General features: G+C 48.5%; 1 protein-coding gene across 2 annotated transcripts in view; it reads right to left on the reverse strand.

The window, feature by feature from the left end:
• LOC126537566 (uncharacterized) overlaps positions 1-24,514 on the reverse strand; it is a 239,856-nt gene that overhangs the window by 24,895 nt on the left and 190,447 nt on the right. For both annotated transcript variants that reach the window (XM_050184678.3, XM_050184680.3), the window contains exons 2-12: positions 23,113-23,669; positions 18,564-18,688; positions 16,652-17,677; positions 15,353-15,465; positions 14,724-14,785; positions 14,061-14,206; positions 6,615-6,761; positions 2,951-4,516; positions 2,290-2,391; positions 1,555-1,668; positions 458-583 (exon numbers count right to left, since the gene is read on the reverse strand). In XM_050184678.3, the coding sequence (XP_050040635.2) occupies positions 458-583; positions 1,555-1,668; positions 2,290-2,391; positions 2,951-4,516; positions 6,615-6,761; positions 14,061-14,206; positions 14,724-14,785; positions 15,353-15,465; positions 16,652-17,677; positions 18,564-18,688; positions 23,113-23,669 (4,084 nt within the window). The remainder of the gene's footprint in view (positions 1-457; positions 584-1,554; positions 1,669-2,289; positions 2,392-2,950; positions 4,517-6,614; positions 6,762-14,060; positions 14,207-14,723; positions 14,786-15,352; positions 15,466-16,651; positions 17,678-18,563; positions 18,689-23,112; positions 23,670-24,514) is intronic.

Genomic DNA, 24,514 nt, shown 5'->3' on the forward strand with positions numbered 1-24,514 from the left:
TCCTTCGTCCCTGGGCTTTCCGCGCTGGCTCTTTTGCACTTCTGATAATAGCCCGCGCCCTGTTTCTTGTGTACTGAGAAGAACGACCGTTTGTGGACTCCGTGTGCACCATTCATTACGTGCACGCAAGACTATAATGCTGTTTCGCTCCTCTTCTTCCTTTCTTTTCGATCGTTAATCCCGTTCCTTCACGCGCAGGGTAGCAAACCGGACGCGAGTCTGGTTAGTTTCCCTGTCTATCCCTTCTCCTCCCTCTCCCATAGCTACCGAGGGCTGCTTTCACTTCGGTCTGGGACCTGGCAACGCTGCTATCTCGCCTCTTTCACCGCACCCTCGGCGGCGGCGGTGCAAGACACCCGGGAGAGCCCGGATTAGAAAGCACAAAGGAAAGCGACCGAGAGTGAGAGAGAGAGAGAGAGAGAGACGGACGGACAGACACGCGCGAGGACAGACTTACCACATCCGCTTTCGTCGCTGCGGTCTCTGCAGTTGTAGATGCCGTCGCACAGGCTGAGCGGCTTGATGCAGGCGCTGCTGTCGGGACACATCACTTCGAGGTCGCTGCACGTGGAGTTTACTATGTCTGCAACGCAGATAGAGAGAGAGACGCGCCGGTCACAGCTCGAGCTGCACGGGAATGATTGACGCTCTCGCGCGTGACTAACGGCAAACCGAGGTCGTATCAATCGGAGAGACGGACGATCGATTTGTCCTCCGCGCTCCCTGGTCTGATAAAGCTCTTGACCAGTCGAGACTGCTGGACGGCTGCGCGAGAACAGCGCGGTTCCTTGATTCGAAATTGGTCGTCGCTAGACGACGTACGGGACTTGGGTCTGACGTTTCAAATAAACACAATGGCGCTTGGTCAGCCGTGTCGTCTTAAGCCATTTTGGCGCGCAGAGAATGACAGACACGCGTTCACCATGCGACAACATAAAAAGTGACAATAGGTTTGCTCGTTCAAAGGATGCAGGGCTACTCCGCGATAAACACTTCGAAGGTACGGCCTAGAAGTCGCTCAAAACTTTTTATTGACATCAAGCGAGTCCAAGTTCGCGTCAGTCTAAATTACGCTTGTTACACTACGAGAGAGAAGTGGCAGCATCCGAAATGCGCTGCCCCTTTCTACGCTCAACGAAGGTGATAACCGCTCAGTGCATTCAAGAACCTACCGCCTGCACGCCGAGAAAGGCGTTTCTGGTCCCGCCGCTTGAGATAGTGCTAGAACAGACGGGAAGCATCTATTCGGCGCGGTTGCGACATCACTCTCGTTCTCGGTCAACTCATCGGGAATGTACGGAAACTTGGGAATGCATTTAAGAAAGGGTACGTAATGCGTACGTGATATTGTTTTAAAAAAAAGAAAACTAGATTACATTCAAAGGAACGCATAAGAATAACCTACGCTTGAGTGACATGCCACCGCTCGCGATAATCCGGATGGGCGCGGCGTCCCTTCCAGGCCGGATACAATTGACAGCACTGCACCTCTTTCTCTCTCTCCGCGTGTAATAATTAATAGTAATGAAAACAAGCCGCCATGCTCCTCCTCACCGCAGTTGTGCTCGTCTTCGCCTTCCGGGCAGTCGCGGATGCCGTCGCACTTGGCCGACGCCATGACGCAAGAGGTGTCCTTGCACTGGAAGTTCACTCCGCAGGTGTCGGTGCCTTGAAGCCGGGCGCAGTCGAAGCAGAGAAAAAGAAGAAGAAAGCAGACACATGACACGCTAAAGGACGCGTCGAGCCAGCGTCGTAGTTTCGCACCTCGCAGCGCGCGAGTGATAGGGCTGGACATGGCGCGATCAAAGACGCGGCGAGGCAATGGAGGCTCGTTGCGAACTGAATATAAGGCGAGGCGAGGCGCTAGACTCGAGCCCTACACGTTACCAATTCCCCAGTTGCCTCCTGGCTGCTTGCATTCGCTGCAGCGCTGCGACGTCAGGCAACTACGAAGGGGGAGCTTGCGAAATTGCTCAGGCGGGCACGCGCGCACGATTTTATGAAAGGCATCCATCTCGACAAGGCAGGAAGTAAACTATCTTGTAGAAGAAAAAAATAAGGGAACAATGGAATGATGCACTGCTCAGCAGCAAACGCACGATCTCTGTGGTCGTAAACTGCATGAGTCAGATGAACGCGAGAGGAGCAGTGGGACTTCTTTACATTAGAGAAAGAAGTGGGTATAGTGATAATAAAACGTTCAAAAACAAGTATTCATCGCCTGTTAAAATAACGTTTATCTCCACAGCGCGCAGGATGTACTGGCGCAACGCCTGTATGGGCACTCACAATTCTGTTCGTCCAAGGCTCCAGGGCAGTCCTCGAACTGATCGCAGAGAAGGTTGGTCTTCAGGCAAGTGTGGCTTCCATCGGCGGGACAGTAAAATTCCTCTGAAAGAATAGCGACCAGTAGTAACCAAAATTTGATTTTGAGAACTGCATGCAGTTACGAAGACGTCCTTCGATATATAAGGAGGGCGCGGGCTGCGAGAATTTGCATTCGTATAGGAGATTATGGGCGCGCAGTGTGTTGGACACCATGTAAAAAAAAAAAAAGAAACAATGGTTTTCGTCACTTTGGCTTGCCATCTTTTTTCATCTCCCGGCATACTGCCCTAATTCTACGTTTACAGCGCCGAAGTCAGTATGACCTGAAACTCAAACTCACAGTTACGCTTCGAACCACATGTAACAACAAAGCCAGTGAATAAAGCAAGAAGATATGGCGCGCGCTCGTAAGCCCGATTCGAATTCAGGGTCAGTATTCACAAAGCTGTTCGCATGCAAGAACCTTTCTTAAGTACAAACACCCCGGCCAATTATAACACAGATTACGATATTGGCCAAGGCATGCGACCAATCGCAAGCAGTTCTTAACAAAGAAACACTTTGTGAACTAAGCACCAGAAGTCAAAATGGTTTAAAGTATGTGGAGGTGAACTCGACTTACCGGAAGAACAGTGGGCCCTGAACATTTCTTCCGTAGAGTTTGCCATGCTTTCATTGAAGAATTGAGTGGTCGTCATGCTAACGTGCGTCGTATTGTCGCTCTCGGTCATCATGCTCGTACTGTCGACATCTCCGAACGTGATGTTTGCAGTGTTCAGCAACGTGCCGTCGGCCGTCATGTTCCACGAATCCATGGTGCTGTTCACCACATCCACGCCTTCTTCGGACAGGGTGTTGTTGTTCATGAAGGTCAGGTTCCTGCCCATGGCGAAGGTGCGGTTGCTCACGTTCAAGTCGGGGTCCACTTCTTCCGTTGACGACCCGTTGCCGAAACCTGGATACGTCAGCGTCGCGTTCATCGACTCTGTTTCGTTCATTACGCTGGCCACTGTGGTCGTCATGGAGACGTCCGTGACTGTCTCAACCTGGGAGAGCGTAGTGTTTGGAGAGTCCGTCACGTTGAACGGCAGGGTTTCGTTGACGAAGATTGGATCTGTCGAAGCTGTCGAGGCGGTTGCGTTGAACTCGCCGATGTCGGTGCCGTTCATGGCATCGCCGTCGATTTCCCTGTATACCGATGACATCGTCGTCGTTGTCTCCTCCAAAGTTTCGTTCCCCGTCGTCGCAAGCGTTGATTCCGTCGCGTTGTCTACGTCTGTTGCAGGCGCTAATGAGAACACCATGACGGATGGAACCGTGACTGACGACATCGTGGTCTCTTCCGTGCTGTTCTCAGAAGAAACTGACGAAGTGAGTGTCGTTTCGTTCGTTAGAACGTTAGTCACCGACGTTTCGTTTAACGGCACGGGCACGGTAGTTAATTCCCCGACTTCCGTTGTCACAGGCCTTCCTGTCACCATGCCAGAAGTAGTGGTCTCTTCAAACACAACGGCAGTGGTAGTCTGTTCAGTGGTCTGCAACGTAGTTCCGGCGTCTGTCACCATACTCGCCGTTGCGTTAGTGACGTCGCTACTTTCAGTCGCGAAGGCTGCCACCGTCGATTGACGGATCTCTCGAGTCGTCAGACTTTCGACGTCGGTCGCCAGCTGTGGCTCAGTCGTCAAGGTCGCGCTGGTCGTGTGCTCGGTGGCCTGCACTGTGGCAAGGCTCGTCGTCATCGGCACTGTGCCTTCAGTTGTCGGAATTGTCGTAGCGTCGCTCGTTGCCATCTCGGGAGAACTTGGCTCGGAGACTGGTTCAGCGGTCGTGGTTGGAGAAGCAGTTGTTGCGAGCAGAATCAATGTGCCCGGAGGTATTGCAATCTTGGGTGACGTCGTTGTCTCTTGTCCAGGCGTCGTTGACAATTCCGTAACAGACGCGGTAGTCGTCGTTACTGCGTCCGTTGGCGCTTGCGTCTGCGTTGTCGTCGTCAGAGGCAAGGGAGGTGCAGTCACTCGCGTCGTTGTCTCTGACACCGCTGCCTCTCGAGGGGTGGTTGATGCCTCTTCCGCGGGTGTTGTTGTCCATTCCACTTTCCTCATTGTAGGCTCTGAAGTGACTTCTGTAATGTCGCTTGTTGGCACAAGGGTTGTTATTCCAGTATTTTCATCTACGGTTGTTGCTACTGCTGCGGGAGAGAAGGGGGAAGAAACACAAAAAATATCCTTGTTACGAACGTGTGGCGTCAAAGGTCACTTTAACTGCGTAGGTTATCAAGCGAATGACAAGCAAACAGATTGGGATATGAAAGCAATGGTATGGCAGCATTAGTGTTCTGTATGTTTCGATGATTCTTGTGAATGGTACTATAACAATGACCTTCGTTGCGAAGCAAATGCAAAAAAAAAAAGTGGAGAGGTAACCGCGCTAGGCGAACGGTTAAGTGAACCGCCAGCTAAATTTTTTTCACTATTGAAATTTTTCACTTCGCTACTGTCAAGAATGCGTGCTCCATGTCGTATATGTGGTGAATCCGCCAATATGATAAAGAAAGCTGAAAACTGCAACAATATAGCTGAGCAAATCAAATACACTTAAACCACAGGCCATCCATGGATACGTTGACAAATTTTCATACAAGTTTATGACATGTTTTGAATAAAAAAAAGATAACTATTCAATCAGCGAGGCAGGCGGTTTGAGCTGATTTCTGATATGATTAGACAACAGAAAAGAGCTCGCCAGTGGCGAGACATAGCGGTTCATCAACGCTTCATGCTTAATGATACGCGTGAAACAAAATAAAAGCGCTGTCGTGAGTTCTTCCATACAGAACGTGAAGCAGGTGCGTAGCCTATCACACGTGAGGTCAGTAGCGCGATGATGGATGACGCGCAGCATGCAGTCATATGGTGAGCTCTTGCAGTAGCACGGGTGTAAAGCATAGGACGAAAAAAATGAAATTTCAGCTTATCCGTTCATGTTGGAATGGTTTGAAGAAGCAAAGTTAATTGCCAGCTCCGACCTAACATTAAAAGCCGAGATATGAACGGCAGTGAGCCGCCTCAATTAAAGGCCGCTCCCTGACGATCAAGATCTGACGCTGACAGTATTATGTTACATACGCCTACCCCAATCGCGAATGTTTCCAAAGACCGTGATTACAGAAAGAAAATCATAGAAGATTTGTTGCAGCCAATACCTACGCTCTCGAGTCGAAGAGTGCAGTGGCTATTTCCAGGATGACCAATCTCGATTACCGAAAGTGCGGGTTGAATGTTGGGTGAGGTAAAAAAAAAAAAATGTACCTTTCACGCAGCGTCTCTCTCAAATCCTTTTGCAGTCGGCTACCTGGAGGCAGCGTTCAAGTGTTCGAGAGTAACAGACACTAAGCCAGTTTCCGAGCATAATATTTCATATTCAGTTGCCTCGTGCTCGAAGAAATAAGGATTATAGAATATTCTCTGCACTCCTTGTTCGTATGCATAAATTGAAATGGGTGCATAAACTGTGTTCGCTTCAGTGCCAGTTCTGAAGCTGCCTTTGCCTTAAACGCCTAGGAAGTTATCCCTCCTATTCCTAGTTGCAAGATAACATTTAAAGAAATGTCGTTAATTTTAATAAGGAATGCGTTTCATCAGCGCCCACCTCTGCACTCATGGCGCATTGATAACACGGGGACTACCGCAGTCAAGGGCGTTTCGGTTTACGTTGACGAAAGTGACTTGACCAGCGCGCTAGCTATCTAGAAGCTTACGAGCATTCTCTACGAGAGACAGTTTGATGTGAATCGCACAGCTTCTGCTTTAGCTGGATGACACTGCGGCGGCGAGATTAATCGGAACACCGCATAAAACAGAGGGGGCAAGGCTTCTCGCCAACCATGGCGATCAAGTAAAGCCTTTGACCCTTGACACTATCACTGACCCCTCGATCGGAGGCACCGCTTAAGCGGCATTTATGTCCTCTGATAATTAAAAAAAAAAAGAAGCGAAGGTTTGGGCAGTTAACGAAGCAAAGCAGCAACGATAGCACACATGGCTCAAGTAAACATTGCTCAAGCAATGGCGAGCGTGATTTGGCCAGGATCATGCGGGTAGGGTATGATAAAAAAAAAAGAAAAAAGAAAAAGCGGATCCGCGGGATTCTCGCCGCGTGACAGAATGGTATCTTGCGTGCGAGCAAACACAGAAAGGACAGAGAGAGAGAGAGAGAGCGAGAGGTGCGCATGGTGTGCATAGCGGTGTGGGATGGGCAGGACGGTCGTGGCTTCTTCGCTTCCTCACCGGGTGCTTCTGGCTGCGCGCACGCGGTCTCATTCAGCCTACTCGTGCCGGGCAGGCAGATGCAGGTTTTGGTGCCACTCAGGTAGTCCCACTCGCATACGCTGCCGAGGCAACCCCCGTTGGCCACCTTGCACCAGTTCGTCACGTCTGCGCACCAGACACCAACTCAGGCTCACCGCGCGCGCGCTGTTTCTTCACTCGCGACTCTGTAGCACGTGCCCCAGTGTTTGGCCGACACCACCACCACCCACCACCAGAGCCGTCACGATCACGTGCCGCGATCACGAAACGCCCGCCACCATATACAATCAGCACCGCTATCGTATAACAGCTGTCCGCACGCACATCAGGAGCCTCGAACGCGCGCTGCACAGTTGGACATTCTTGTGTGCGGCCGCCCTGGTCCTTATGCGGGTGTATACTCAACCCTTTCTCAACGCCGCAAATTGCCTCCGGATGGCGTGATCGTGAGGCTTATGGCGCGTGACAAGACAAGGACGAAAGGAAGACGTGACACACACAGGCGCTAACTTGCAACAATCTTTATTTTGAGCAAGGGACCCATACATATATACAACCTTTTCGCATGCATCATCATACATGCGATGTTTGCAAAAAAAATACCTTACACACCATTGCGCACACGCTAAGCTCAATAGAGCTCAAGCGGTGACTCTGAGATTGTTGCAAACAAGAACTTATCCAAGTCCAAACTTTATTAACAAGATATATCCTGAAAGAGAGATACCAATCAATTGCGAGAAGTGTAATGGCATCATTACTCTGGATCACATGCTTTGGCAGTGTCCTGTGACTTTCACAGACTGTGTCAAGGAGAGAGACTGGTGGCGGCGAGTCCTACACAGTGGAGTTCTTTCCGATCAAGTACAGGCCGTCCAGAAGGCCCATGATACGGCGGTAAGGTTAAACCTTACTGTCCCGACGTGGGAGCCGCCTGCGTCAACCTAAGGGTTGATCTTCAGGACATTAAATAAAGTTCATCATACCATACCATACCATTGCGCAGGTAAACTGACTCTTTGCGGGAAATGGTTAGCTTACCTGCGCAATGGTGTGTAAGGTATCTTTTGCAAACACCGCATGTATGATGATGTATGCGAAAAAGTTGTATATATGTATGGGTCCTTTGCTCGAAATAAAGGTTGTTGCAAGTTAGCGCCTGTGTGTGTCACGTCTTCCTTTCGTCCTTGTCTTTTCACGCGCCAAAAGCCTCACGATGTGTTACCAACAAGCCCAAATCACTGCATTACTGCGGATGGCCGAAGCCTTAGGCGACCCTACCCACAAACTGTGCGCACTGTCGGACCCACGGTCACAAATGCGCTAGAAATTTGTGCCACGTGTTTGAGACCCCTGACGTAGAGCGTGCGAGTGTTTGCGAGCTAAACAAAAGGCGGGTGTCGTGATACGATGGGTTTTGTTGCGGGGTCTTGCAGTATAGTGCCACAAGCCGAAAAAAACGTGAGGCCAAGGTGCCGCCACTGAAGAAAACGAGCGTCCCTATGCGGGCGTAGGTGTGTTTCCCACCCCCATTGAATTGGGGGTCGACACTCTTATGGCGAGCGTGGTACTTAATAACACAGCCACCCGCGGCCACTGAGCAAATTGAGTCTTGGTGACGTACTCCATTGCTGCCACTGGACGGTGGCGTTGGAAGCTCGTGATATAAAGAGAAAGGCTTTTGTCACCTATATTGTATGCTGCTGCTCGCGCACTACTCTACCATTAACGTTCATGCGTGTATGCGACCTCTCGTTCGTATGCACAGACTATGTGAAGTTACCTCCCGACTTCTCGTTCTCTAACGCAGGCGTTACGCTCCTAAGCCTCCCCCCCCCCCCCCTTCCACTACGGCGTACCTCAAAAATCAGATCGTGATATGGGCACGTAAAACCACAGAATGTAATTTTTTTAACGCAGAAGAGCTTGCTTTATCGCCAGGGTCTCGCACCAACTTTTATTAAGAAACAGGCACATAATTACGTCAGACCGACACACACATTGAATAAGGAAGGAAGACTTAAAAGAAACTAGGGGACGTATTCTGAAACGTTCGCCGCGGCGAAAGTTTCGCACTGGCCACGCCTCCGCCGTTGCGGCGCGCGCTGAATGGCTGCTTTGACAAAACCGGAAATTCACTTGCGCCACCTGAATTTCCGGTTTTGTCAAAGCAGCCGTTCAGAGCGCGCCGCAACGGCGGAGGCGTGGCCAGTGCGAAACTTTCGCCGCGGCGAACGTTTCAGAATACGTCCCTAGGACAAACGTGGCTCTCCCGGCGGCATAGCAATTGTTCTGTACTTGCTGCTGTGCAAGTGAAGACGTTTTACCCAGCGCGTACTACTTGTTTAAATCTTTTCCTGTACAGTAAATCTTCCTGCCGCACATCCTGTTAAATCCTTTCTCTTTGCTATTTTTAACTCATAAGCTTTTCTTTTGTTTTCATTTCTTTGTCACCGACCGCATTCGGGATTTGTGACTAAATTTACGTCAATACTTATGAGCCTTTGAATCGTTGAGCTTGTAGTAAACCGGCACATTAAAATTACCAAAAGGTGCTCCTGACATTCTCGCCAAGGGCGTAGTGCTTAGACCTGAAAACAAAATGTCCATATAATCCTTTTGTCACATTTTCTTTTTCGTGTTCTTATTCTTTACAAAATAATAAGCACTGAGGCACCCTGGCGTTAAACTGCAGTAGTAAAATAAACAGTGACCGTGCATCGGTGAATGTACCAACACGAACTTCCACGATGCACCCTACAGCTTCTTGCCCAATTCACACCCAACAGAGAGCTTTAAGTGCGCATTTGCGTGACAACAACACGTGAATATAAACCGTAATTTGTTGTAACACATAAGAACTAGTATACAAATTGTAAAAGAACATGCAACCATATTCAGTCGCTGTGTATGGAGTGTATGGAATTATAAGTAGAACCTCGTTATAACGAAGTTGATAGAAGAAGCTAGAATTACTTCGTTATATTTATTATGTGTGTATATTGATTACTGACATGCACTGTACTATGAATCTCATGGGAGATTTCAAGGGAAATTCCCCTTACTTTGTTATAGCCATTAGGTCGTTACATCCAGTTTCGTTATAACGAGGTTTGATTGCATTTTGGGCAGTTTGCAAGAGACTACAAGAAACGGGGACGTCAATATCGGTTGTTTGTCATCAGTGCCATTATGTAAAACGGACTATACCTTATCCTAACGCTGTGTTTCCAGCAACACAGTTTCAGGTGGCGTAAAAATTAGATAACCTTGGTGGGTATTCTAATCACTGCTTATGACCTCACACCAAATACACAAGGTCCTTGTTTAGATTTTGTGACAACGAAGCTGTTAAGGGCTACTTTGCTCACTATCGTGTCCGCGTGTAGAAAAAAAAAGAACTATCAGCAGCATTGGCTCTAGCGTCGTCTTCTTCCACAGCTGGCTCGTTAGCGCCCCTCGGCGCTACCGCGCGAACACGCTCCAGCCACTGCTCCCGCGTTCGTCACAATTAATTAATCAATTATTTGGGAAACACAAAGACGTAACCGATAATGGAGAAAAGTTTTAATGAACCGTCGGGATTTACCCAGTGATAAACACTGGGACCGCACGTTACAGCTTCGCTGGTTAACCATCCGTACGGACTGCTTGGGCTGACAGTTTTTTATCCCAAATGTAGTGACATCCTGAAACTCATATTATAACAGGAGGATTGAAGCGTAGTATAACTTAATGCCAACCATGACAGTGCCGTCGGCATTTCGAGCAGCTTTTAATATGCCGCGTGACTCATTACTAGGCCAACCGAGCGCTTGAGCATGCCTTGGACTTTGCAGATGCCTTTGTGTACTTGCTACACTTAACAATGATCTTTCGCATACTGCCTTGACAGAACGAAACAGTCTTTGAGGAATGCACAACTCAGATTATAAACCGTGCGAAACGCCACTCCATCGTATACTCGAATTAACGTAACACGATTCCCGACAATCCAGGCACCAACTGAGGTGACCGCCGACGCACGGCTATTCCCACAAATGACGTCATCCTTCGCTGCGAACGACGAGCCCGAGAAACTCGCAACACGTACCAAGCGGCTATAAACACATACCGTTAGTTCTTTTGTTTTTTCTTTGGAACCCGACTCCTATATCGCACTCCACAAAACACGGCCATTTGCGTCACTCCCGCGGGTTGCACATTCTACGCCCGTACCTCTTCTCTCATCAAGCGTGCGGCGACTCTTTCTTTTACTAATTAATACCTGCCCAGCTGGCACCGGACTCGACGGATGCGCTCTCAAAAGAATTTCGTACGTGATTATGTTTTTTTTCTTTCTTGTTTTTTTTTTCCTCTCGAGTGCACGCACGCGTCTGTATCGCTTACGGCGGCGCCTCTTGGGAGCTGCGCAGCGGAGCCCGCAAGCAGCCGGGATCGCATGTCGAATACCGAAAGCGCTGCTCAGAGGCTCACGCACGCGCTCACAAGGCGGGCGACCTTGCCGAGTGCGCGAGCATAACAGCCCTCGGGGCGAACATCGAACGGCAATTGCGTTAGCGGGCAGGAATTCGTGGCGTTGGCAGAGATTTCTCCTCGTATAACCATGCGTAGGGAGCGCTGATTTGCAGTTAGGCCTCTTTATTGATCAGTTTATCCTGTTTTCTGTTCGTTCTGGGGAAGAAGCTGGAAAGAGAAGAGCTCTAAACCGACACTAAGCACCAACACTGCAGATAATGTTAAACTGGTAGAGCGTTCGGTCAAAACTATATTTTAATTCATTTGGGGGAAAAGAGTATAGTTTACTAGAGAGATAAGTGGAGTGTGACGTCACGGCTTTCGTAGCGTTTGATCGTATTCGGGCTGTTCTGAAGCAGGAAAAGTTCTCGGTAAATGCTCATTTCTGTCTTTGTTTCCTTTTAGAATGCAGCGCAGTTCTCTCTCACCGGTAAACAACTAAACAGAACAGAGATGGCACTGTCAAAATCAATGACGTCATGGCAAGCTGATGCGGAAACTTCGCAGTAGCGTCGTCGTCGGTTTTTCGTTGTTGCGTTTTTCTAGCTTAGAAAGCTTCTTTTCCTACTGTAATAGTGGCCTTTTTGCTGTTTTATAAGCGTATTTTGCGTACGCAACTAGGTCTAATGCCACACTTTAGCGCTCTTTTAAGGCGTCGTATCTTAGTTTACTGTCGCTACGAGCAAAGGACCTCTTAATGCAGTATCGCATTACAAATTACATATCAGAATCTCTCTCTCTCATTTTTTTTTCATCACCAGTGGAATCGTTTGTATTAAATCCGAATATCTAAATGTGACTAGCTCTCGGAAACGTTCGAGTCTTTAAAAGTACGTACGTCTTACCAGCCTTGTGTAAGATTTCAGGCTAGCGGGCCGTTGAAAAAGCGAGAACCTCAAGTTTATGGAGAAAGTATTGTCCTCGCGAGTCAGAGCCAACGTTACACCTTGCTTTCCCGCCCCAGTACTGAACACTCGCCTAGATTCAGTACTGACTTTTTTTTTTCAAGACCGACTTGGCAGAAAATACGAAATATAAATGAATTCTTATTGTTCTGTAAAGAAATATATGCATAGCATGGTGCCCTGGCTTTAATAAGCGAAGATAAATGCTGTACTTGGTCAAGATGTCGATATTAAGATAAAAATAAATAAAATTACAGAATACCTAATGCTCCATAGCGTTGGAACATTTTCGGCGACGTTTCGCGTAATTTTATCAACTTACCGAATGAAATGTGCCGATTTTGCGACTCCCCGAACGAGTACGTTCAACAGCAGCACCGTGTACCCTTCATAAAAGAAAAGCTATATGCAATGGTTCAGTTCTATAGGCTTCGCGGTTGCCAGTGCTAGCAAGGGTTTACACTGTCGTGCCGTGACAGGGAAAATTTCACCCGAGAGCATAGAACGATGCTACAATACAAACCCAATGTAGGTTCTCAGAAAGAAAGTTGCGCAGGTGCAGAAAAATTTGTCCTGGTCAGGGGAAATACCCTTCTCTGCTATATATGGACCCTCGTAATGATGACAGCTTTTCCTTTCCTGAAACGTCCCCGACATTGCAGATTTATTTCCGCATAACTCATTTGCCATGTATCTAATGCCAATAGCTGAATCTTCAACGTATTGGGGCACAAAAGTAATAATAAAGTGTGAAGATACAGAAACTTCAAAGGTACGCTAGAACGTTGTAGGTTACTTCCGCCGCTCTAGACCGGCAACGCAATATACAGCTATACAGACGACATGGAATGTCCCGCTGTTCGCCAGGCATATTTAGATTGCTTCAACAGTGAAAGCAGGAGTAAATTGCTAGGTTATAAGTCACTTTAGCGCAAGCTGTAACAGATACGAGATTGTTCAAAAAGAGCGTATAGAACGCTCCAACGGGCGCCTAATTGCAGATTCTTTCCGTCCATCACTGACACAGCCCTTAGTATACATCTTCCTTTACAAATATTCCAAGAGAGACCTAGCCGTAGTGTCAGTTTTTACTTAACCTCTTTCTGATTGAACTTTGGTTTTTACAAGAAAAAAATATATATTTCATTTACGCTTGAAAAATTACTGGTATGTGACGTTAGAAAATCCAAAATTAGTTATACTATCGCTACACCCCTGGAAAGAAAGAAATGTCGTCTTCTTACGATAAAATGAAAAAGGCGTACAGTGCAAAAGAGTGACGTTATACCTGCACGTTTCCTCGCCCCTACGTGCCTTGACTTTGAAAGCGAACTGTCCTGCATCTTATGACAGTCTATAAAACACCTTTTTCTCCAGGAACAGAGGCTGGAATTCGCGCACCTGAGTGGATGCAGCCGCACAAGTTCATGGGTGGAAAGTCGAGTCACGTTAAAAACTCTGCGCAGAGCTTTGTTTCCTAAGAGCTAGGTGGCGATCCGGCGATATATTTGCGTTAAACAACTGTTTTAGGGTTTACATGCTAGACCTATAAACACGTTCAATACATGTTTATGGTTACATGTCCCTAGTAACACGTCAAAGTTGTCTTCTTTTAAACAGGGCATCAGAATCCTCCTTTCTCTCGCTTCAGTGTGCCGCTTCGATTTAGCATCTCAGAAGCGGTATATGTCGGCAAATTGCGATAAGCGGATGTTTGCGACAAGTGGGCGAGGAGAGGATAACGCAAACATTTTTGGTGCGCTATTCTACGCTTGACCGACTCCTACAAATACATTTCATTAACAAGAAAACAAGCTTGCTTTTCTTCTTTCTTTTTCTTGGAGGGGGGGAGGGAGATTGCACCTTTGTTACGCTTTTATTGCACCTGCCACGGTACTCTACTACATTACGGGTCACCTCTGTTGTTGCTCCCGGTCCATTGTTAGCAGGTAAGAAGACTGCAGGACATCACACCGAGGGGGATCAGATGATAACGGCTCACCCTTGGCGACAACCGACGCCGAGTCTACGGGACGTCCCCTGAGCGTGCCGTTGTTCTTGGCCAGGAAGTCTCGGATGGCCACCTTGACCTTGGCCGCAGGCAGGTCGCCGCCGACCACCACGAACGAAGCCACCACGCTGCCTTTCCTGCGAGCGATGGAAGAAGACAGTAAGAAAAGAAAGACAGAATCGACAAAAAGAAAAGGCAAAAAAGGAAGAACGAGGAGTGCTTAGCCCCTCGTTATACGCGGCTGCACGTGCCTAGCACACGCGGGGGGGGGGGGGGGGCGCAAGCTTCGCGACCTTGCCCAACTACTCGCGAGTCGGCTCCTCCGGAAAGATAAAGCCGCATCTGTCCACCGCGGTCCGACGTTCTGGAACTGCGGGCGGCCGCATACCCGCGAGCCACCTTTGACCCGACGGATCTTCGAAAACGCATTGACCCGGCTGAGAATTAAAAAAAAAAAAAACGAATTGCGCAAATGACGCGTTTCCGGCACAGGGATACAAATGCGGTCCGTGTGAAACGTCTTGAGGAGCGCAGCTAAAAAAATGCGAGAGCGTTTGAAAGAAGAAAAAGAAGAAAAAAACCCCGCAGCAATGAAAGTAAATCATCGGAACGGAATTGAAGAGAGAGAGAGAGAGAGGCTGTGGCCGGGCGTACCTGTACTTCAGAATGTCCACCGTCTCGTAGCGGTACCCAAGTCCCTTGAGGATGTCTTCTAACTATGAAAAATGAAAAGAACGGTAAGATGATGGATGTACGAGGCTTTATCGCGTGCCTGCGTCAATACAAGGTCACCGAACGAACTTCGTGAAATAGGAAGGAAGTTTAGCGAGTGCGTCTTCGCAACCTTCGAAGACTCGTATAATTTGCCTCGTGATCGATATTCTACATCGCTGGGAAAATTTCTGAGCACCAAGAACATCACAAACCAAAGTTCGAATTAAAGCATACGTAAATTAAACAGCATGTGACAGTGATAGGAGTTTTGGTACAAGGACCGATAGACTTCAATATTCTGACAGTCGGTGGAATTCCAGAAAATACTCATCTTACTACAATTATACGCATGGCCACAGGTGGTCGAAATTCATCCGATGCTGTCCGCTATATACGGCATCTAACAAAATTTGCGCTACGCATTCTGGCGTCATATTCATCAATCATATTGTGTTCAAACATACGAATGGTTCCGAAACATTTTTCTTTTTCTGTTTTTGCACAAGGAGAGAGGAGGTTTTATATATAACGACATAATTATTACTCAGGCTTCTCTGAGAACGGCGTACCCCTTGTTTCAGCTGGTTCGAGAGATCTCTTGCTTCTATGGAGGACTTGTTGTTCAGAGATTCGCTGAAAATTTCTTCCGGAAGAGTGATCTCACCAACAACAGCGTTTGGTCCTGGAAAAAACAACATTAACACGGATTTCATAAAAGGAAATTACATACAAGGGCACTTTGTTGTGCACGAAGTTGAATTGAATTGCACGCACACGCCAACATACACAGCGCCCACAAACACACGCGCAGATGTCTGGCATAGAGATTGAAGAACTGTGAAATCTCAACCGTTGGTGTCAAACAAAATGCCTTGTGTATAGGGTCTACGCATTTGCATTTTCGCCCATAACGGCCGCTACAGCATCAGTGAAAGCAGAGCTCAAGAAAAAATACTTTCCAACACGTTTGAAATGTTCCTCCGTCAAGTGCAAGATGGCGGAAGAAAGTCGCAAGAACAAATCTTCACTTAATACGTAGGCGCCGAACTTCCAGAACTTCGTTCCTTAAACGTTGTTATGGACAGTGTAGGGTTTTCTATCAACACGTTAAATAATAAGAAAAATTAAATTGGACGTTGTGGGTACTAACCTGGATAGAACTACACTTCTCATTCAAATCTAGAATGAATTTACGTTCTTTTTTTTTAATCTCTCGCGAATGGTGTCGTGATTCTCAGGCTACTGATCGGTATTGGGCGCATACACGTATATGATGCACTCTTAAAACAGCTGCACCCTTTGGGTCGTGTGCTGCCACACAACGATAATCGTCATCTTTCTTGCCCGCATTTCTGGTCTTTTTAACGCTGCGAGCCCGGTACCCGCAAGTCACGGTCGGCATGCGCGTTATCGGCATGACAGAGTATTCTCGACAGGAAAGTAGCGAGCGCAGCGTTTTTGAAGAAAGGCAAACGCAAGCAAGACAGCTGACTATTGTGGTGAGGCACATATACACCCTAAAGGGTTCGACGGTTGAAGAGTGTGCGCGCTAAAATACAGATTACAAAGAATTCGCGCGAAGACGATCTGCAACACACACACACACACACACACACACACACACACACACACACACACACACGCGCGCGCACACACACACACACACACACACACGCGCGCACACACACACACACACACACACACGCGCACACGCACGCGCGCGCACACGCACACGCACACACACACACACACACACACGCACGCACGCACGCACACACACACACACACACACACACACACACACACACACAAATACCTAAAGAGTTCTGCGCGACATTTAGCATAAAACATCTTTGTTCTGTTCCTACCAGGAAGAGGGAGACCGCCGGTGGGAGTACGTTCCTCGGTGCTCGCGGCTGTAACGGGCTCCGTAACCATCGACGACTCTTCATCCCTTGGCGAACTTGTCGTCGTCGCCGTCCCCATGTCTGTCGGCAACGAGCTCTCGGTCAGGGAGGCCACCGTCGTTTCATACAGACTGGTCGTGCTTTCGGCTCTGGCTGTGGTCTCGACCGGTGCCGGTGTTGTCGCTGTCCTCTCGGGAATAGCACTCGTGCCAACGGTGGTCAGCTCCTGCTCTGTCGGAGTCACCGTTGCAGAAGTCGTGGTGGACGCGGAGCCAGTGGCAGTGAACGGTGCTTGCATGGTTGTACCTGCTGTCGTCGTCGGGCCATCGGTCACAGTCGTGGCTGCGTCGGTGGTTGCTCCAAACGCGGGAGGCGTGACGGTAGAGGTCTCTGCGGTGGAACCCGCTTTCTCCGTTACAGCCGTCTCCGTAGACGGCAGGGCCTCGGCCGACGTCGACGGCACAGCCGTCGTCGGGACAGATGTGGTCGACGGAGCGCTGGTGACTGGAACGCCGGGAGCGGGACCGTCGGTCCCGTCTGTCTGGTTGTAGTCGACGGTCGTGAGCGAGGCTTGACCCGTTACCGGAACACTCGTAGTGATTGAAGACTCGACGGAGCCGTGAAATGTAGACGTCAGATCCGACACCGTGGTTACGCTTTGTGTCGTGACTTCAACCACCACGGGAGACTGTGTCGTCGCCATGGACTGGTCCCATGTGCTGACGGTGGCGACCGAGGTCGCGGTAGGCTCGGTGACTGTCGTCGATGGAGGTCGGGTCGGTTGCGTGGTTGGACTGGTGGTAGCGGAAGAAATGACTACGATTGGCGGCGATGATGGCGGTAATGACTGTTGGGTGGGTGGCGGGCTGGTTTCTCTTGGCTGCGGCGCACCCTCTAGCGTCGACGAGCCGGCGTACATGCTCGAACTACTCGGATCGACGTGAACGGACTTTGGAGAGGACTTAGAATCACTCAGCAGGAACCCAGCTGCAAGCAATGCGAGAAACCCGAATAGCAAACATAAGAGACAACACATTTTGTATGCTCTAAACGGCGGCACGCATGGAAATTGGTAAAAGAAACGCGCTATACTAAACCACGGATGCTCAAGAAATGGCTAGGTTGTTTGATTAAATACTTGTGCGTCAGTATTTATCTGGGCAAGCTTACTCTGCAGGCTAACAAGCACAATAAATCGCAAACGCTACCGCTGCGGAAAATTTTCATTTGTCGACACAGTTGGTACGGGATGCCTTCTCCTTTAAACACGACACAAAGTGCGAGCGTTATGAACCACGGGCCGAATTCACAAAGCTTATCGTTCGTAAGTGTTCTTTCCCATTAGCCAGCCGGCTTCGGTAATGATATGTCCAGCATCAGGATTGGCTGAAATTTTATCTTACGAACAATTCTAGCGCAAGACGCTTTAGTGAATGCGGGCCTAGATGCTTAGAACAAAACGTTTTATTTTCTCGTTGCAGCACGTCCTTGCAAATGCATCGTAATTTGAAAGTCATACCTTAAGCTTTGGCAACGCGTCACTAACTTAAGTTTTATGGCATGATTTTTAACCTTCTGAATCACGTGATAAATAAAACTTGTCATGTGGAAGAATATAGCAGGACTGTAGTCAAGCTATTGGGGAACCACCGTTCAAATGCAGTAGTATCGTGCAGATGAAAACTATAAAAATTCAAGGGATCTTTAATTGCGCGCCATTCGGACTGCGCTGGAAAAGAGCAATGCTCAATTGTAAAGATCGCGCATCGCCCACATCTACGTGGATTACTAAACTTTTCGTGAACGTGTTGCGACACGTAACCTGTCATATCGGCACATATTAAATTGACACAATAAAATAGGGTGTACTTACTTGCTGCTAACACTCCCACTAGAACAGCGATGCCTAAGATCATGAGTAGAAGACAGCAGAAGAACATGCGCTTCCACCCGGAACACACTTTTCTTTTTTCTTTTGTTAAATAAAGCTTTTCGCCGCTGTAAAAATAGAGAGAAAGAAAGAAAAAAAAGGAACACATTAGAGCACGCAAAAATAATCGATAACGCAGAGATATGTTCATTAGCAAAGAGAAACCTCAGTGGAATACATAACAGGAAGTAATGCATTAGCAGGGGCATCACAGTGCGGTGAATGTGGCCGATAAGTTTGCGCTGAAATCTGATTAATAACTGTAAAAGGAAATTATAAAAGGGTCAATACCACGTTCCTTAGGAACGCCGTATTCACCTTTCCATATTTTTCTTTCATGACATCAACCGGATGTCACGTTGTAGTGACAATATCAAGACAAGCGACCAATAGTGGGTACTTGTAATTCCCGGCCTAGAAAAAAACCTAGCCTTATAGTGTACACCTCCACATGAATTATTTTGTAGTAGAAGTAACGGACACCACTTTTTCCAGCGAGAACATGACACTTCATATTTAAATAATGGGCCCAATAAATCGCATACACCAAAATATTGGTGATTCGGGCAAATTAGTCGATGTTCATGTTGAAGTTTATTGGACCGCAGATTCGACAACAAGAAGTGTTGTCGAATCTACGCTTCAAAAAAACTTTTAAAGAATAGGCAAGCGAATTGTCCTACTTAATTTTCATGTTATAACTTTCCTGTTGTATTTGCGTTTGAAAAAGAAAGCTTCGCCTAAACAACGCCATTTACTGAAGAGCTAGCGAGAATGTCGCGCCCACTGCGACAACCCACGTTCCCGCTTATACATCTCAGTAAAACTTAAACATGTGAGTCACAAAGAGATCGTATTTGAGGCACCTGACGACGTGTGGCCTACCCATTTCGGAGCTGGAGAGAAGCTGCAGCGCGCGCGCTCGGCTGCGACGGAGAGCAACGACGTCACTGCTGGCGCAGCCAGTCGCGCGCCTCTCTTTCTCTTTCTTTTTCGCGCATGTTGCGCCGGAGGAGTTTTCGGCGTACAGGCGACGGACGGACGGATGGACTAAACACAACTGCTCACGAGAGCGATGCAACGCACGACAGTATTCAGTCTGTCGCTCGGTATACATGCACTCAAGAAGTGAGTGCACTCAAGAGGGTCTGAGCCATGTGTCCGGACAGTCACAAAACTGCGACAGACAAAGTGGATGTAGCAAGATAGCTGTCAGGTGGAACAACCCCGACATGATGTCGCGAAATTGCCGAAAAGGTGAATTGATGACTGAACATTTCGCACGATCGAAAGTTGGAAGCGCATTTCATCTTTGAAATAAACGGTGCAGGCTGTATATTTTTGTATATTGAAGGGTAATTGCGCTAAGCTTGAAATGCGCACATTTAAATGTATGAACAGTTTTGTTTCTATGATACTATCCTGTGTTTATTTGAATGTAGTTTTTTATATACAATGTATGTGTTTGAAACGCATTTATATTACTTTTACCCTCAAAGCACATTATACGATGTACGTCTTTCTTTCTTTCTCTCTTTCTTTCTCTCTTTCTCTCCCTCTTCCTCCTTGCCGTGCTGGGAGCTGCGTCACATGGAGGGCGGGATTTTGGCACGTTATGAGGCATTTCTTTGGCTTTTACGCCAATTCCCCTGACAGATATGCATGTATTTGTTGTCAATATAAACCTCCATTGTAAACGGCTCTTAAAAGTTGCTCACCATTTTCTTCGTCTGATTATCGTGATCGCTGTTTCGTTTGGCAAACCTAATATTAATAACATTCGAACGCTTTTCCCTACAATTTGCATATTAGATAGAAGCCCGCTGTCGCGCGATGTGGTGTGGTAATAACTTATCTCAGTAATATTGCTTTCTGTGATCTGCCAAACAGCGATGAAATTAACTATGGGCGCAGTGCCATGCGTAAGCCATGGTGCCTGTTACCGTCGCGGTGGTCAATTTCCTTTGCCGAGGGGTAACACCGACAGAAAATAACGACACACGAAGACGAAAAAGAAGACGGCACAATGTCGGCCTTCAGCCATCTTATTTTAGTTCGTTATTTTTCTGTTCTTTTAGTGCCCCTCATAATTTCTTTTTTACGCAAACCACGTAATTTCTAGCAGGTATATGTTCCCACAGTTGATACGTTCCACTGTAGTGCCGAAGACGGCAAATGGACAATTCGCCTTTGCGTCCAAGTAACTTTCGCTGGTTTTATTTACGTCGTTAGGCATCATCTCACGGGACTCTTACTTTTTTGTTCGATACGTACGCGTCCGCACAATGCGAGACGAACGCGGCAATCACCGTAAAAGCAGTATAAAAGATCGGGACAGCCCCAAGAATACGCCGAACTGATTGTTTCCTTTGCGACGTCGAAAGGAATACGCAGAAGCGGCAGGAAAGAAAGAACGAAAGAAAGAAAGGGAACGGTATATTCGCACCCGCTCTCGCTGCTTCTCCCTTTCAGAACAACGCGCGAATACGAGCTCTCCTCGGAGCCCCTTCGGGAGAGCCACGCGACCACGGCCACGACAACAATAACAGCCGCGGCCGCAGCGGACGAGGAATGGCCGCGGCTGCTCGCACGAGGAACAAGGTAGTGCCGCCGTCCATCGGCGTGCATCGCGAATCTGTCAAGCGAGCGTGCCAAGTCGGCGAAGCGTGTAGCGTGGACATTTTACTTCACTGCTCACGTCACAACGACCTCAGCGGGAGAGGAGGGAGGACCAGACATCCCGCGCTGGATGAGACAACGTGACGGGGTGGCGGAGGGGGCGAAAAAGTAAATGTGGATAAGGAGCGGGAAGAAGCAGCGAACGGGGCGAGCTCTGCCAGAAAAGCGGTGTGCGATTGCAGTCGCCGCCGCTAAAAAAAAAAGAAAAAAAAGGAGAAGAAAATCACGAAATCGGAGGGGAAGAGCCAGTCGAACCTCGGCGGCCTTGGCTCCCTTGCAACTGAAAACGGCCGGCGAAGGTGGCGGCGCGCGACGGGATCAAGCGTGCCGCCCCCTTTCGTGCTTCGCACCTTGCAGAACTCTCATTGCACGCGAGGGAAGAATGATGCCGTTCGTGGAGTGAGCCGTTACTTCGAGCAAAGTGCAAGCGCGACCGACGCGCCGCCTTCGCGACAACGTCGGTGGACTTCTTTTTTTGTGCAGGGTGTAGTAGACAACCTCTCGCAGCGGTATGGCCCATCATTACGAGACAAGACAGTAGACATTTATACGATTGCGTGACGCAGCATGACGTCAGAGCTTTGAGTAGTTCCCAGTGCTTGGACACGAACTGGGAGGCCCTTGAATTTGTTTTTCGCAGTAAGCCAAGTGTTGCTGTGCTGCGAGCAATAGCGTACTTGATGGGACAAAGATGCAAAGCTTTCGAAACATTCAGGCTTGCGTTGTGGCTAGTTGGAATAGCGTTGTTGCGAAACAGCGCGGCGTAATTTTAGTACACGATTCGTTTCCATTTTGTCTTGTTTTCTATTCTAAATCTACGCACATCTGTTTCGCACCAACGCTTTAGAATAGGCTTGCTGCAATGGCAATGCTGTCGTTACGAGTGTACTTCCCGCATGACTGGCTGCAGTGCCGTTCATTTGAAATAAGTTACATCAGCGTTTGCACAGCACATGGTCTGCTAGGGAGGTATTACGTACTGCAAAGAGCGTATATCGGATGTCACGTTGCAAGAGTCCGTTACGTCAGAACACAGACGTTTCGTGAGGTCGTTGAAGTTATGTTGGACCACTGCTTTGAACGGTCTAATCACAGGCTTTGTTGATATTGTTACGTTTTCACGAGGATCAATATCACGAGGATCACAAGAAGCATTTCGCACTTGTGGAGCTGTGTCCGCATTGACCTCACTAGTGACCTCACTATATTTGTAAACGCTGTCAAGAAAAGCGGCTCCCACCTTGACAAAGACAAATCCCCTTGTCGAAGCATTGGCTATAGTGACATCACTGGTTCCACCATTGTCTATCAATTTAACTCTCCGTTTTCCTGCGTGCCCCTGTTTTGTTCAATGGTAAGCCAACGTTATATCCTGTGTTCTCCTGATTTCGTACTAGCCGCGATGTGCTAGCTCTTGCAAAGCATCAACCAATGCTCCCAATTCAAGATTTGAAAGCAAGGGAGAGCTAGTGAAGGAAATGCAGGAAGATCAATCAAACGCACGTCCGATTTGCTGCCCTAAGCATGGGGAAGGGGGCCTGTTTTCAAGATCAATCACGTTGGCAAAAGTATTTCTACCGTCTCTACATATACCTCAAAGTGACAACAAGCCCAGAAAGCGATACGCGCTTTACTGAAGTTCCTGAGGTCTTTAAACCTCAGTGAACGACTGTGGTTTCGATGGTGCGCCTCCAGACGAAGTGGTACCCTCGGTGTTTTCTCTAGTTTCTCTCTTTTCAGGCACCCCCCAAAAGTCAAGGTGTAACTCCCCTACTCGCCCTCTGTATATATAGCCGGCGAGTGTCGGACTCACCGGAGGAACTTTTTGTGCGTGTTGACGGGAATGAAATACTCCTCGAACATCTTGGTGCCGGCGTCTCCAGCGGCCGCCGTGCTGCTGCTCGTCAGGGGACTAGAGACCGGCCGCACGCTCTCGGAGCCGCCGTTGGCCAGCCCTCCCATCAGGGCCTCCTGCGCCTTAGCCGAGTCCGCGAACACGTCCAGCGCGACCACGTCGCCGTTGCGATGCTGCAGGGACTTGCGCGTGCGCGCCGTGTCGTAGTTGATGACCGCGTCGTCCGGAATCTGGATCCGGTGGTGGTTGAGGATCTTGCCGTTCGGCTGCTGCTGCTGCTGCTGCTGGTTGACGGCGTTCTTCTCCTCCTCGAGGCTCTTCTGCTGACTGCTCCTGCGCAGGTTGTTGCGCTCGTCCTCTTCCTCGCCGTGGCCGAAGGCCGGGTTCACGACCCCGTCGTGCGCTGCTGCCGGCGGAGCGCCGACGGTCAACGTGTTGTCCGTTAGCGACTCCATCGCGTCGTCGGACGAAGCGGACAGGTCGTTAGTCAGCTGCTGATCGTCATGACGCATCTCCTGCGGGAAAGAAAGGGAGAGAAAGAAAAGAAAACAAGGTTTGAGACGCTCAAGTGGAACTAGCCAGAGAAGCGGACACATTCAATAGACACACATGTGCAGCTGTCGCACGAAGCTTATAAGTCGCTGTACGAGATACGACTGCTGCAGAGCTCCGCGGAGTGGATCTCGCGCTAGGATGGCGCGGAGTGGATTTAGAGGATCTGGCGCTAGGAAACCCATCCTAGGGAGCAAAAATGTTCCTCTCGACCTCTAGAGCTTCGGAATACGGAAGATACCGCAGGAACACCAGCACACGTACGGCCCATTGGCAGCTGCTGTCGTAACAGCAATGGCTTCAGAAATTTCGCATAAACTGTATGCCACATATGTTGCCCGTCTTCCATGTAAGCGCAACTGGAGCTCAGTTTTACATTGCCTCACAAAATATCTAAAGAGGGCAACTTGTTGACGAAGCGTTGTGTAAGCGTCAATACTACTAAGTTCTATTTTAACCTTTCGAACTGATCATTCTACTCAAACGAGCTATTATTGCGCTGGTTTGTAGTTTTACGGAAGTAGTATACTGGCCATGTGGACGAAAATGGCCTGAGCTTTTTCCTACTGCGGAAGCTTGGCATGGCAAAATTCCTGATAAAAGAATGTTTTAATCGCGCCTACATGAAGAAGCGGGAGTGTATGGGGTTGTTGACTGAGCGTCAGCACTGCAAAGTCCAAGTGCTATAGCGATTGAGCTCAGGTAACCCTTGCTCCTTTTTTTACAGAACACATAAAACTTGCATGCAGAATCTGACGGCGTTCAAGTTACCGAAGCAAGAGACGCTTTCAAATTAGGTGAAATATTA

This window comes from Dermacentor andersoni, chromosome 4 (assembly GCF_023375885.2).
Source record: "Dermacentor andersoni chromosome 4, qqDerAnde1_hic_scaffold, whole genome shotgun sequence".
Taxonomy (NCBI): Eukaryota; Metazoa; Arthropoda; class Arachnida; order Ixodida; family Ixodidae; genus Dermacentor; species Dermacentor andersoni.